Source organism: Thamnophis elegans, chromosome 11 (genome assembly GCF_009769535.1).
Source record: "Thamnophis elegans isolate rThaEle1 chromosome 11, rThaEle1.pri, whole genome shotgun sequence".
NCBI classification, from domain to species: Eukaryota; Metazoa; Chordata; class Lepidosauria; order Squamata; family Colubridae; genus Thamnophis; species Thamnophis elegans.
Genome location: NC_045551.1, coordinates 37030340 through 37045845, shown reverse-complemented (window position 1 = coordinate 37045845; position 15506 = coordinate 37030340). Strand labels below are relative to the sequence as shown.

Here is a 15506-nt window from a genome sequence, read left to right as displayed (position 1 = left end):
AGAGTGTTACAGTAGTCCAGGTGAGAAAGGACGAGGGCATGAGTGACTGTGCACAGAGCATCCCGATCCAGGAAGGGGAGTAACTGACGTATCAGGCGAACCTGGTAAAAGGCCCCCCTGGTCACGGCTGTCAGGTGTTCTTCTAAACTAAGCCATGTATCCAGGAAGACGTCCAGATTGCGGGCCCTCTCTGAGGGGACTAAAATTTCTCCTCCTATCATCAAAGATGGAACAAGATGCACAAATCGGGATGACGGAAACCACAGCCATTCCGTCTTGGAGGGATTGAGCATCTCTCAAACAAACAAACAAAGCTATTCGCAAATTGAAATCCTCTTCCCTCTATATTCTGAATTAACAGAAACTATACCTATACTCGTTTAAAGAAAACAAATCCTTAATATGACACTCCAGATAAACATTTAAATAAAACATTTGTAAAATTAACTCAGGTTTTAGATAAGGACTTACCCAATGTGTCTTTTAGATTTTTAACCAAGGAACCTTTCTTCAAGCTGTTTTTTCTCTCCACGTAATTTGATGGCACATATCCTGTTTTGTTGGCTGCGTTTCTTACCCTCCACCATGTCTTGGAATCATCCAGCAGCCAGAGGCGTTCATTCTTTTTTATGTCAAGTTCTTGATCCTGTTGGGCAGTATAATCCCACTTCGCTATAACAATAACTTCTTCTGTCATCTTTCATGGAGTCTCTCTGTCATAAAACAAATAGATGCATTGAAACACTCGCAAGTTCCTCCATCGTTCATTCAAACTTTAAGGCCTGAAAAATGTTACAAAATATTTTTAAGAAGATATACCATTCAGTGATCTTCACGTCATATACCACGCGTAAAATACAAATTCACTGAAATGGATTCTCTGCCGCCTCAATAGTTAGTGAAAAGAACAGAAGAAACCGAGAGCCTTATAAGCATAACAGAGTGACATTTTTTTTCAACTGCATAACAAACTAGCTCATACACTATGCTCAGCTTAGCACAATATGCTACTATTAATTCTAAGGGAACAGAGTTCAGTCTTCAGGTCATGATCTTTGTAATTCCAATGAATGACATTAGTGATGGGTTCCTACCAGTTCGGTTGAACTGGTAGTGGTATGGCAGCCGGGGTCGCTGGAACCAACAGCCTGTCACAACCCCGAACCGGTTCCCTAGTCACCACCATCTTGGTTTTGAGTTCTGCGCATGTGCAGAACAATTTTAATTGAATTGAGTATTCGCACGCAGCACACATTTAGTGTGCGCACGAGCAAACTGTCAGTAAAGTCAGCCGGAATCCACCCCTGAATGACATGCAGGTTTTTCTACATGAACATTTTCCCATTAAACAGAAATACAATTCCCTTTAATAATATCTTTGTGCTATAGATTTTCCTAAGCAACTTCATTATCTCTGCTTCTTTTATTTAACCTTCTTCACCCCTCCCACTGCACTGATTTGACCATAGAGCACAAGCATTATTAATGTCACATAAAACTTACCCAGTTTACATTTCTGAAAATTAGCTAATTCATAACCTAGATGCTGATATGGCAAATTAAGCACAGTAATACTGTGAAATCCTGTCGGGAGAGAAACTGTCCTAAACAGGGGAATGGGTCAAGTGGGGATTAGTCTGCAATCATTAGTAGATACAAGAGGGCAAGGTCTGACCTTTCAATGCCAATGAACCTTATCTAGTTCAGGGGCAAACTACTAGGCTGGGAAGATTCCTGTGAAATAGGCAATAAAACAAAATAATGAAGTAACGAGTTTAAACTCTTCTTTAAGCCTGGCTGTTTCCTCTGACAAATCCTTCTGAAATACAAATCGGAATAGGTATAAATTCCAAATCTATTAATCAACATTTAAATTTTTTATTAATGATGTGGCAGTAATTCTTTGTCAATAATTTTAAAGTGAATATGCTGTATTCAATATAGGACGAATTTATTAATGTTGCTCTACTTCTTTTGCTCCAAAACAATTCTGCAATTAGATCCATGAAATTGAGGAACTTGCCTTCTCCTAATAGTTTTCTAGTTTAGTTTAAAAAGTATATTGCTGGATTTCTAATCTGATTTTACTAGAACTTTCAGGTGATGTTTTAAAAAAAAATAGAAATATATATATTTTAAAATATATACTTGCCTGTCAGCTTTAATGAATTAATATGACAAATATTCTTATGGCAGGCAAATATTCCACTCTATGGTCTAATTATAAATCATTTATCTTGATAAAGTGGTATTGAGATTTTTAACAATTACTTTCATTACTGAGAGCTTTCCCCAATCTGGTGGAAAATTCACAATTGCAAAACTGATTTTGACCTATAAATACTTACACTATGGGATAATCCCGGCATAAAAATAGCATTTAAATCTGATGGTGGTTTTTTTTTTGTTTTTGCAAACTCCCATAATTACTTCACTGCAAGGAAGCCATTTTTAAAACTTTCACAATTAAAAAGGTATGATGTACTTTTTTCCTTAGTTACTTGAGCATTTACTATTTGTTTTATGATGCAGTGGGTTAGGATGCTTCTGAAGCTTCACAGCCTTTAAATGTTTTTGACTATTTAACTGATTCCTGCTTCTCACAATTTTTGTTAATCAGTTCAGAACTGGTTGAAAATAGTTTTAATATCAAGGGTAGTGGTGGAAGGGAAGGAACACAGCAAAAGATAAGCTATGTGGAGATTATGACACAGTAGGATATAAATGAAAAGAAATTGCCCCCAAAACAAGCATTAGCGCCCCCCCCCCCATGTACAGGAGGTTCACTTCTTCTGCTTGCTTGAGATGGGGCAGGAGGCTGCATGGCACACTAGTGCCACCACCACAAGGCAGAGTGGTAGAGCTACTCCATGTGCCCTGCATCGGCTTACCTGAAGGCCCCTGCAATCAGGCCACCCACTTCATTTGCCTCCTGTTCCACTGTGGCCATAAGCAAGCAGAAGAATTGGGCCAGCGGCCACATGGTCTCCCACTGGACATGGCTGTCAGCGCTGCGGCTGTGAGGCAAGCGTCAGAGCCCTGAGGTAAGCTGGTGCAGGGAACGTGTAGCAGTTCCACCATCACTCCCCCTTGCCTCGTGACCATAGCACCGCAAGCAACCGGTGGATGGAACAAGCGGGCAGGCAGGTATGCAGGCTCTTATGTAGGGTTTATTTTGAGGGTAGGGCTTATACTAGGCAGACATGAAAAAAACATGCTACAGCTTGTTTTCAGCATAGGTCTTATTTTCAGGGAAGCAAGGGTAAGAATTCAAAAAATAACTATTATAGCAGCATGTAAGTTTTAAAGAATTTCTGTAATGCATACCGTGTTTTACCGAAAATATGACAGGTCCTGAAAATAAGGCCATGCCACATTTTTGGGGTGCACAAAAATTTTTCCCTGAAAATAAACCCCCTGGACAACCACCACCGCTCCGGCCAGGCAGAGCATCTAGTAGTATCCCAAAAGCACCAAGTGGCAGAAATGAGGTGGGGGGCAAAAGCTCGCGCTGCTTGGTGCCTTCAGGATACCGCTAAGTCAGTGAACAGCGCTGTGCCCAGCTGGAGGGGGGTTGCCGAGCGGTTGCTCTATTGCAAGCGGGCTCCCAAAGAGCCAGGCACAGCCTCAGGGTCGAACAGCTGTGTTGCGCTGTCGCAGCAGCACTACATAGCAGCCATGAGGAGACTATGGTCATGAGCAGCCGCCAGGCAACCACCCTTTCCAGCCAGGCACAGCGCCATTCACTGACCTAGGGGTATCGCCAAGCTGCGTGAGCGCCTGTTCACTACCCTTTGACTCCTGCGCCTTGGCGCCTTTGGAATGCCCCTAGTTCAGTGAATAGGGCTCTGCATGACTGGAGAGAAGGGTTGAACAAGCGGCTTTTCTGCTCCCCACTCATATGACTCCCAGGCTCATAATGCCCTTGCCTACCTCTCCCTGCAGAGCCACGGCATCTCTGCTGCTGCCGCCGCCACCGCATAGCTTTTTCTGTGGCTTCCAAAGCACGGAGGTAGGATGCCGAGTCTTCTGGCAGTTGCCACTCTGGGAATACGCTCTATGGTTGTACGCTCTGGGAGTCCGCTCTGCTGGCAGCCAGCCCACAATCATAGAACGTACTCCCAGAGCAACAACTACCGCAAGACTTGGCACCCTACCTCTGTGCTTTGGAAACCACAGAAAAAGCCATGTGGGAGCCGGAGGGCAGCGAACAGGCGCTCACGCAGCTTGGTAATACCCCTAGGTCAGTGAATGACGCTGTGCCCAGATGGAAAGGGGGGTTGCAGGGTGGCTGCTTGTGAGCATGGTCACCTCATGACTGCTGTGTAGTGCTGCTGCGACAGCGCAACACAGCCCTTCAACCTTGAGGCTGTGCCCAGCTCTTCGTGAGCCCGCTTGCAAGAGAGCAGCCACCCAGCATCCCCAAAACAATAAGCCCTCCCTTGATAATAAGGCCCAAGCCATATTTTGTGGGTCAAAAGAAAATAAAACCCTGTCTTATTTTTGGGAAAACATGGTAGACATGGACATAAGTTATATGTAATAAAATCCTTTGTATTTCGTATTCTACCTTGTGTGCCAATTTTACTGCTGCTCAAATCAAATTCTTTGTCATGTTATTACATGGTTTTTACCATAGCACTTTTCTTTTAAAACGATAAACAAAATTAAAAAATTCTTTATTTTTTTAACATCTTAAGGTGATAAAGAGATATATGCAAAGCAATCATACACTGTATCGTTAAAACCTGAACAAGAAACTTAGGACTTTTGTCAACATCTTCTGAGAAGGAAGACATAATTGCCGCTGAACATGTGGAACTACACTGAATTTTCCTATTCAGTCTTAAAGTATATCCAGTTTGATCAGCAGTGGGATTCACATACCTTCCCTACCTGTTCGCAAATGGGAGTACACGTGTGCTCGCTCTGCATGTGCACCATTTTCTGCGCACATGCACCACACTACATTGGGGCAGATGTGAGGAGCCTCCCGCAGCCACTGCTACCACTTCTACCAAACCAGAGAACCAGCTGAATACCACCTCTGAGTTTTCTATAAATTTTAATAATCTAATTAGCTTTTAGTGCCATTTCTAAACAGAATTTTGAAACACACAGGAGTTTGCCAATGCTCCATTTTTTTAAAAAACAGAAGTTTTTGTTACACAGGTTTTTACCATAATATAATATTCACAAGAGGAAAAAGCCTTATTTCTCAGAATGACTTCACTCCTTTGAAATATTGAAAAAGCACTACAAAATATTTTATAGTTCCATACAGTTGTACACCATTGTGTACATAACAGTACCACACACACTATTAATTTCTTTTGGGATTTTAATGACAATGGCTGATACAGAAGAATGTTAAGAGAAAAGAAGAAAAAGTGATGTCAAAGAGATGTCACCTTTTATTGTTATTAACACCAGCCCCTGAAGCAAGATACAAACAAAGGCTGTGAAGGCTCCAGAGTGATTTGGAAAAAGGAAAATTTCCATCTCAAGTGAGCATCTTTTTGCTATTCATTACTGTGGACTAACTTTCTGTGAACTGACATGTTTCAGCAGCACCTTAAAACTGGTCTGCTGTGTAAGAGTCAAATTAACTTTAAGGAATTGATTCCTTAAAGTACTGGTGCTGCATAGTTCCAAATTTCTAAAAAATACACAAGCTTAGCATAAGTAAAGTGAAAAATAAGAAAGCGAGTATAGTTTCTAATTCCTCTAAACTCTCCTATCACGGGTTTTCTGCTTGCTGGGTGGATAGACAGATAAGCTTTCTACCTAATAGATAACCATACTTGACATGATTTTATTCACTGTAACAAGCCCGTCTCTAAAACTAATGTATTATTTTGCTACTGTATAAATTCATGTTCTTGCTAAATTTTATTGTCTACTTTGTAATAATATTTTACATGTACAATAAGCATTCAATAACTTTCAAATGCTGTAATTTCAAAACAAACTAACCATGCTTCTCTACCTAAAAGATTATTCCATTATTATTTTCCTTCAAAATCAACTATTTCTCTATAACTTTACTACTTTATGAATTTCAGAATTGAAGATCCCATTCTGGTACAAAACACCCGCACTAATCACACAAACACACACACATACACACACACTAATTGGTTCTGCCTGATAGTGTCCAATAAAATAGCCCATTCAGATAAAGGAATTATTTGTGCAACAGCAAACAAATTGTAATACTCCTTCTTAACAATTGTTCCAGTTTTTAGATATTTTTCTCCCATTTGAGATAGCACGGGCAACTTTCAGAACGAAGTTGATACACTACAGTTACAAAATGAACAATGTGTACTCGCCACAGGGGGATTATACCTGTGGATTATTTTACCATTTAGTTTAGATTAATTTCAATTACCGCAAAGAGGAAAATTTGGCCTTTTGCATGATTGGAAAATATAGCTGTAGCATGAAAGCTGCCATGTCATCATTATTAAAAGCATCTAAAACTATCATCTGGGCAACCCTTAAACAAAGCACTGTTGATTTAAAAAGTAAGTAACCTGCAATATGCATATTAGAAGTTGACTTTTTAAAATGTGTTTTGACACAAGAAAACTCTCAGTTGAAAGCCATTAGTATTGACTCTGATAGGCAGCCAAACAGGCTACTAGCTTGGGGGGGGGGGGGGGGAATCAAAGTTGATTGTGCAAGTTATTGTATGAATTAGCTTAGAAGCCATGCCATTTTGGATCAAACTTATCTTACTAAATCAGAGAACCAATGAGACTAATGCAAAAGCACAAAGATGTTCCATACTGATAATGATCTGAGTATATTGTTGCTTAGAAATTGCTTACAGATACTCAAATGTTTCCAGTGCCATATTTATTTCCAGAAAAACATATGTATGGTTGTTTAATCTCTGAAATAAGAGTCTTGTACTATGACACTGTAAGGCAAAACCAACCTGAATCATAAAAACTGACCTCAAGTGAAAGTTGTCCTCATTTTGACAAGCCAGGTTATGAGACCTGTTGTAATCAGCTGTATTTACAGGTATTAATTTATTACCAAAGTTTCTTTAAAACTGAAATCTGATTGGAAGAAAATAAATCTCAGAAATATATCAAGATCCTGAGTATTTTCCTGTGCTTTTCTATTTTCACACAAAATATAACTGTATAATGCCAGGAACAGAAATATAAGAGATGCTAACAGCTTGGTATGCATTCCTATATTGTCTCCAAATCCTCTTGAGAGACCGCATGCTGCCAATTACCTCCCAAAGACCCATTAGATCACACAGATTAGGCCTCCTCTGGGTTCCGTCTACCGGCCAATGTCATCTGGCTATTACCCGGGGGAGGGCCTTCTCTGTGGCGGCTCCGGCCCTTTGGAACGAGCTCCCCGCAGAGATTCGGACCCTCACCTCTCTCCAGGCCTTCCGAAAAGTCATTAAAACCTGGCTGTGGCGGCAGGCCTGGGGTCGATGAGTTCCCTTCCCCTCTTGAATCGTGTGGCTGTTGGTTGTTTTAAATTCCCTTGTACTTTTTTGTTGTAGTTCTTTGTGTTTCCCTTTCCCTCCCTTGGGTTTCTGCGCCGCCCTGAGTCCCGCAGGGAATAGGGCGGCATATAAATAAAATGAACCTTGAACCCCTCCCCCTCCCAAATCCAAACTGTTGTTGAAATTGCATAAAAAGGAATGTACTTCCAATTATAAAACTTAGAACAGTGTTATATTTTCTCTTATTTACTTTTTCTCTTATAAATGCTCAAGGCCACCCAACTCCACAAATACTCTGGGTGGTATAAACAATTATATCATACAAGAAAACAGAAAAAGAAAAATTGCCCAGGCAATCATTTAAAAGACAATCAAACATGCATGACCCGCCATCTATCCCAACACTTGGGAGAAGACACTTTTATTATCTTTATCCATCATAATTTTTTTAATTTCTCCCAAATAAATAAGCTATTTTACAATAATGTCAAATAAGTCAGCTAAACCATGCAAAATAGCATACCTTGTTTACATTGCTTTTTCTGAAAATGCAGATGCTAGGCACTCTTTTCAAATATATATATATTTCAATGCCAACACCTGCTCTTCTGTCTAACTGTAAAATGTATCTGATAAAAAGTTAAACCCACAGCCACTCCAAAGAACATACAAGTCCTTTCCTACACAGGCCTACTTACAGGAAACCTCAAGTTAGCTTACTTTTGAGGCAACAACAATAATATAGTTCCTTTGCAAAAGAAAAGCTGGTTGCATGCCCGATTAGTTACACAGTGCACCGATTATTTTATGCACATAATCCTATCGTATATTCTTAATTATGCAATGAGATTATTATTTGCAGCTCCTATCTTAAACTGCTATAATCAGAAAAAGACATCTGTAACAAAGGAAAGCTGACAATTTTTTTCACATGATTTCATCTGAAAGGACAACCAACCCTTAAAATGTTTAGTACAAACTTAAAATTGGCAAAAGCCAGCAATCCTTTTTTTCCCTTGCATCCAATGTGTGGTTTCAGCCCATGAATGTAAGCCAAGAGTGAGTAATGCAAGTTAATAAGCAGTCTTGAATACAGGTATGCTAGAGACCGGAGAAAGGGTGTGAGATACATCAGGAACTCAAAAATACTTTAAAACAAACAAAAGTCCTCTCTTTAAAAAACAAGCAACATTCTCCTACGTAACCTGAAACAACTTTTTCCTGCTCCCTTGATAATACAGCATTCTCGTGCTCCATTCACCACCCTGGCATACACCTGGCACCAAATTTAAACTGCAGCATATGCTTCAGTTAACATTTCTAATGTGTTATATAAAATTGCACCAAGCTGGCAGCTTCCCTTTGGTCAATATTTATTTGGTCAATATTTAAGAACAGCAATATAAAATGTCTCTCTGCTTTTTGCTGACTTTCAAGGGAAAAAAATAACCTGCCTCATTAAAGTAACCTTGTCTTTTCCCAGGACTGTAAAGTTCCTGTAGTGACTTCCATGTCATCCCCGTTATGTCAGACACAAATGTATCTGCTTTAATAGGATAACAATATTTTCTGCATTTGTATTTTTGCACATTCTGAAGCCTCTCTTTTCAATCATATTAGAAATATTGCATGGATCTATTGCATATTTTCCATTAGCGCACTTTATTAGAATTTTAATTCTAATAAAAATTAGAATTAAAAAAAATAAGCTTATTCAACTTATTTGCTCTTGAATTTAACACAGAAAAGATCCAATTCTTTTAGCTCATTACAAAAATTTAATTTCCTTTTGCAGACAATTTTCTATTTTATGTTATTTTTAAAATAAATATTCTTTGCCGAAACTGCTTGTGTATCTATTGTTCTTTGAGCTTGGTTGTTTTCTTGCAGATTTTTCATTATCAAACTAGATGAAACGTCTTCAAAAAAACAAAAAACAATCAAGCTTACAGAACACCAGAGACTCCACAGTTCAACTCTCAGCTACAAATCTTCTTCCTAGGATATAGTAAGTGATAAGCTGGTTTTATTCCTGAAATCTATTTGGTTTTAGTTCCCTGAGAGCTAAAATCCTACATGGACCATGATGCTGATATTTGTCCATTGTGTTCAAAGAGGACCTTGACATCTAACAGGTTGTGGACTGTCCATGATGTGTCCACAAGTGGCTGGTAAGGCCTATATGGGCATGAAATGTTCTGCCACATGTCGGGCAGACATGTGTAGGCACCATTATTGCAGCATTTGCAGCTCTGGCTTTGCGGAGTGCTTGTTTTTCTTGTGCTATGTTGTTCTTCTGTCCTCAGATGTCTGGCAGCCTTGGTGGATCAGCATGCGCCATAGACATAAGAAGACATGGAAACTTGATTTCCATATCAAATTCAAACTATACAATTCTACCAAAACTTCCCAAAGATGCTTTTTCAAGAGACAATTGGGACTTTCTGGATTTTCTTTGAAGGCATTTCAAAATATGGTGGACGTGCAATGAGGCAAAAAAAATATTGGAAAATGATTCAATCATGGTTAGAACAAATGGTGGGAGACCAAATTATGTTTAAACCAGAAATTTTTCTCCTAGGTATAATACCGGAAGGGTTTAAGAAAGATACACTTTATTTAATTATACATATACTAACTGTGGCGCGCATAACTTATGCACAATATTGGAAAAAAGAAAATACACCATCAGAGCTAGATATAATCAGAAAAGTGTTGGCCTGTGCGGAAGCAGATAGGCTCACTCTTGAACTTAAAAATAAAGGGGAATCAGAATATTTTGAAGTCTGGAACAGATTTTATGATTGGTATAAGACAAGGTGACAAGACTGGAACAAAAAGTATATATTGTGATTGGACAGAAGGATAGACAATGTATTAAGTAGGCTAATTGTTAATGGTTGAAACTATATGTATATAGTGTATATATGTGAATGTATGGTCACTTCAACTTCGCGGTATTGCATTGTTTTAAATGTAAAAATAATAAAAATATATTTTTTTAAAAAAAGAAAAACCAGAAAGTCCAGTTGCCTCTTGGGACAATGATGACTTGGACGAATGAGAATCTGTGGACAATTCTACCAAAACTTTTGTGTTAACAACAACAGATTTTATTATCACACAGGTTTTCATCACAAACACCAGGTTTAGGCCTAAGGCAGTGATGGCGAACCTATGACACGCGTGTCAGTGCTGACACGCGTAGCCATTTCGGGTGACACGCACATGCTCCCCAAACTTGTTTCAGCGGCAGCTCTCAGCCTGGGCGGCAGCGTCACACAGGCTGTGGAAGGAGGAGGAGGAGGAGGAGGAGGAGGAGGGAACCAACCAAAGAGAGGCTTTTACCGGGTCTGCGCCCCACAGCCAGGATCGTCCTTGCGCCTCAAGCCGCGTTTCTTCCTGCAAAGCCCTTCGGGCAACCCGAGAGTTCCGCTTGACGCCAGAAGGGCTTTGCAGGAAGAAACGCGGCTTGAGGCGCCAGGACGGTCCTGGCTGTGGGGCGCAGACTCGGTAAAAGCCTCTCTTTGGTTGGTTCCCTCCTCCTCCTCCTCCCCCTCCTTCCACAGCCTGCGTGACGCTGCCGCCCAGGCTGAGAGCTGCCGCTGCCGCACAACTGAGGGAGGGAGAGGGAAAGCAGAGGTAGCCTCAAATTCCACCGTTGGGACAGGGGAAAGGGCTTGTCCCTCAAGAGTGGGGGGGGATAGAGGTGGGAAGAAGGGGCCCGGCCTGTCCCCAGCGCCCCCCACAGACGGATTACGGATCGAACGCTTCTCTCTCTGCAGCCTTTTTCTGCAAGTCCCAGCTACTCAGCGGGGCGTCATCATTTCCGGGGGGTTGCAGTTTTCCAGCTCAGATATCAGGATCCGCCGGGATTAAGTGGGAGAAAACGCCGCTGGCCGAGCGGAACAAACACATCCAAAGGTTAATCTTATTTTACGAAAACACAACTTCCAAAAGTCGATCGTGGCCTCCGTCAAGAAGCTCTTCCCCCACCCCCCACCCATTCTGGGGTCTTGGTGTCCCTCGGCTAAGATCCACCCCGGAAAGCAGAACGGGGGCAGCCCTCCTGTAATTCTGGCTGGGTTAAAGAGCAGGGATGGAGGAGCCATATCACACCTTCATTCAAAGGGTGGGGAGGGGGAGGCCCGATAAAGTCCCTCCCTTGGGGTGTCTGAAGTCCCAGCTGAAGCAGCCGAAGGAAAAAGGATAAGCATCCCTCGCTGCCCAATGGCGCTTGGGGTAACCCCGCTGGGCAGAGCCAGTCGAGGCTCATCCTGCAAATGAGGGTTTCCTTTGGGGAGGGCCAGGTGGTTTCAAGCACCCCAAACAGCCACCCTCTCTCTCTCCGTCCCCCTTCCTTTGCTCCTGGGGCTGCAGAACTTTCCATGGGCTCAACAGTAATTGAGTAAAATTCTAAGCCACTGCAGTAGCTGCTTTTTGGTTTTATTTTTTTTAATATTTATCAGTCTCTCTTTTAGTTGAAGAGTTGAAGTCCACAAGGCTTAAAGCTGTCAGGTTTGAAGACCCCTGGGTTTTTTTTTCCCTAAAGGGTTAGGAGTGCAAGTGTCTTGTAACTTGACAGCTTTAAGACTTGCACGCTTCAATGCCAGAGTTTCTGAGCCAACATTTTGGTTGCTAAGCAGGACCGTTGGTAAGTGATACTGATAATAATATCAAGGGCAACATACGAAATCGACTGATGAACAAAGAAGTTACTAAGCAGCTATGTTAAATAATTTGTTTTTGGTTTATTAAATACAATTATATTGCAATTATATATTTTTGTAGTTTAAACTATAAATTGCGCAAAATTATGTTTTTGTCGAAGTGACACACAACGCGAGTTATGCTCGATTTTTTGCCGATTTTTGACACACCACGCCAAAAAGGTTGCCCATCACTGGCCTAAGGGTACAATACCTCTAAAGAATAGAAAGCAGTTTTCCATTTTGTCAACCAGGTCCATGATTACTTACTAAAAAAAAAAAATTAATTAATTTTTACCCTACTTTTATTACTCTAGAAGTAATTTAAGCCAGGAAACATAACTAATGCTCCTTCCTCTTCCTATTTTCCCTACAGCAACCTTATAAGTTGAGCTGGGTGAAAGAGACCGGCCGACGGTCACCCAGTTGGCTTTCATTCCTAAGAAGGGAGTAGAATTCAGAATGTCCTGGTTTCTAGGTCACCACCTTAATCACTATACCAAACTGGCTCCCCAAGTTAATATTTAAGGAATGTTATATCAAGATATGCCCTTGTAAGCAAAAATAGTATGTGGAAGAAAACTGGACTTGTATTTCTACCAGAGAGGGGTATATACAATTGAAATTTTGTTCCATATCAGGAAGGTTGCCATTATGGTACTCAGCTAAAATAATGCCTGTAATTACATCCAGCCAAATGCAAACTTTTTCCTTGATCAAGAAACTGAAGTGCTGTAGGGAGCAGGAGAACAGTAGAGCCAGAGCATGTGTCCTGTCACTCCACGGTTTTAGAATGCCTGAGAAATGTTGAAAATGGAACAATTTAATTGGAAACTGCCAAACAGAAGAAATTACTTATTCATAAGTATCGTGGTTTTTAGCTCAAACCAGCAGACCTGAAAATTCATCCATTAGAGAAATGAGGTCACTTCTTTAGTTAGCATTTGTAGCTACTGATAATCACACACCACGATGTTTTCATTCAGTTTATTTCGTGTTTTCAGACATTCCAAAAATAGAGTGCAGTGGAGGAGAAAAGAAGGCAGTTCTAAATGACTGAGATGATTGTTTTCTTTTTGAAAAAACTTGCCCAATGTTTATGCTTTTCAGAGTTAAATTTGAACACAAACAAGCACACACAGACCTACTGATCTTGTTATGATTGTGAGATTAGGGTTTGGTTTTTTTGGTGCCTATAAGTCATTCTTGATTCCTGGTGACTGCCTGGAGAAGTCTCTGCACTTTTCTTGGCAACAATTAGGAGTTGTTTGAGTCCTACTCAGGCACGAACTGATGGGTTAGTCCTTCTCTTAGCCCTAGAAAGAAGGCAATGGCAAACCACTTCCAAATCTCTTTCCAAGAATACTACAAGGGGTTGCTCAGCAGTTGCTAGGAGTCCAGAAGGGCTCAAAGGCACTATATAGTGCAAACAAATTAAGTAGGGATTTGCCTCTATTTCAAGTCTGTTAATTTGAATATATTGATACATCTTGTGATAAGCATACATTGAATTATGGTAGTTTTAAAAACCTGAGACCTCAGTCCCCCTTTTATTTTATATGAATGGGGTACAACAAAGTTCTTCTCAGCTTTACCTAAATCACTTTTAAGTCAAAATATTGCTAATCATCTGCTGCCTAAAATTTTTTTATGATATAACTGGAAACATTTTATTACAACAATTACTGATAGGTATCCACAGGAGGGCATACACGTCATAACACAAAAGAAGTAAACTTTGCATGGACATCACAATGTCACACACAAGTACTGTAAATGGCAGCTTTCAGTTCAGCATTGTGGTGAAGTCTTAGCCTGCTGGTCCTTGATTATAAATTTGTGAGATGAACTAAAGTTTTGGGAAAAGTATAGAAGAGACATCTAATTATAAAATCTGCATTTATGTTTTAATGTCAAGTTTTATGTTTTAAAGGGGGAAATGAATTGTTGCATTATGCTGCAGTAAGGAAAGCCTTTTTGCAAACAGCACAAAAATCTACTAAGACTTTGCTTCTGTATAAAAATAACCTAACCTAACCTGATCTTTAAGAGTAAAAAAAGTCCTTCTAAACCTGTTGTTGAATATAAAAAGGGATGGCACAGTACTCAACCAGTCTGGAAATGTCAGCTAAAAAAAGGCCATATTTGAAAGCTGAGCTACTAGTATTAAGAGCTATCAGCATGCAACAGGAGACAAGCTGAACATTGGACATGACTGGCCTAAGCACCCAGTCCAATTTCGTGCCATGTTCACAGAGATGTTTAGGAAAAAGCACCATAAAAACACCTGATGGAGAAAACCAGAAGAAAATCTGAGCATGGATACATGTTTATGCTTGGGCCAATAGCATGTGGATAAGGGAGGAAAAGCATTCTTACCTAACATTCTGTCCTCTCTTATTGTGAGAGTGGCTTGTTGTCCAACTGTCCAGTTTATAGTTACAAATTTTCTTTAGGTGAGAATCAATATCATGATCCCCAATCTGGCTGTCACCAAACTGCACACTAGTTTATATCTGGAGGCTGTGGTAGTCTTGATGGGAAACAAGCTTCAAGAGTAAGTTGCTACAGGACTGTGATGGCTAACCTGTGGCATGCGTGCCACAGGTGCATGTGAAGCCCTCTCTGCAGGCGCGCAAGCCGTTGCCCAGCTTAGCTCCACTGCGCATGTGCCTCCCAGCTGATTTTCAAGTCTCTGCCATGCATGTGGGAGACGTGTGTGCAAGTGTGGGAGGGGTTGCATGCACATAGGCAAGGGGGGGTCGCACACACATGCATGGGGGGTGCGGTGCTCCCCCATGACCTATTTTTTGTTTCAGGAGGCTTCAGGGAGGCCTGCTACACCCAAAATGGGGCGCAAGGGGTGTGCAATAGCGCCCCACAGCCCATCTTTGGTCCCAGGAGGCTTCAGGGACGCCTGCTATGGCCAAAATGGAGTATGGGGGGGGGTGCGTATGCGTGGAGGAGCTGTCACACACACGATTTTGGTTAGTCATCACTGCTATAGGGACATTCTATCTTTTATTTTGAATGAGAGTGTAATACAGCAGATGGAACTTCTGCACAATTTCAAAGAGCGGATGGCAGCCACAGCTAGGAGGTCCTTGTATCACTTTCTCATAGCTATCAACTGCACCTGTTTCTAAACGACCACAAGCAGAAAGATTCATTTAGGTTCATTTGGTCACCTCCAAATTGAATTACAACAGTGCATTCTATATGGGGCTACCCTTAAAGACCAATCAGAAGATTCAGCCGGTACAAAAGGCAGTGATGAGGAAAACTATGAGTACTTTTCCTTTAGTCCATCTTAA

General features: G+C 40.9%; 1 protein-coding gene across 1 annotated transcript in view; it reads right to left on the bottom strand.

Moving 5' to 3' along the window:
* NCK2 (NCK adaptor protein 2) overlaps window positions 1-15506 on the bottom strand; it is a 78186-nt gene that overhangs the window by 25016 nt on the left and 37664 nt on the right. The window contains exon 2 of the mRNA XM_032226626.1: window positions 472-713. Coding sequence (XP_032082517.1) covers window positions 472-697 — 226 coding nt within the window. The 5' untranslated portion in view covers window positions 698-713. The remainder of the gene's footprint in view (window positions 1-471; window positions 714-15506) is intronic.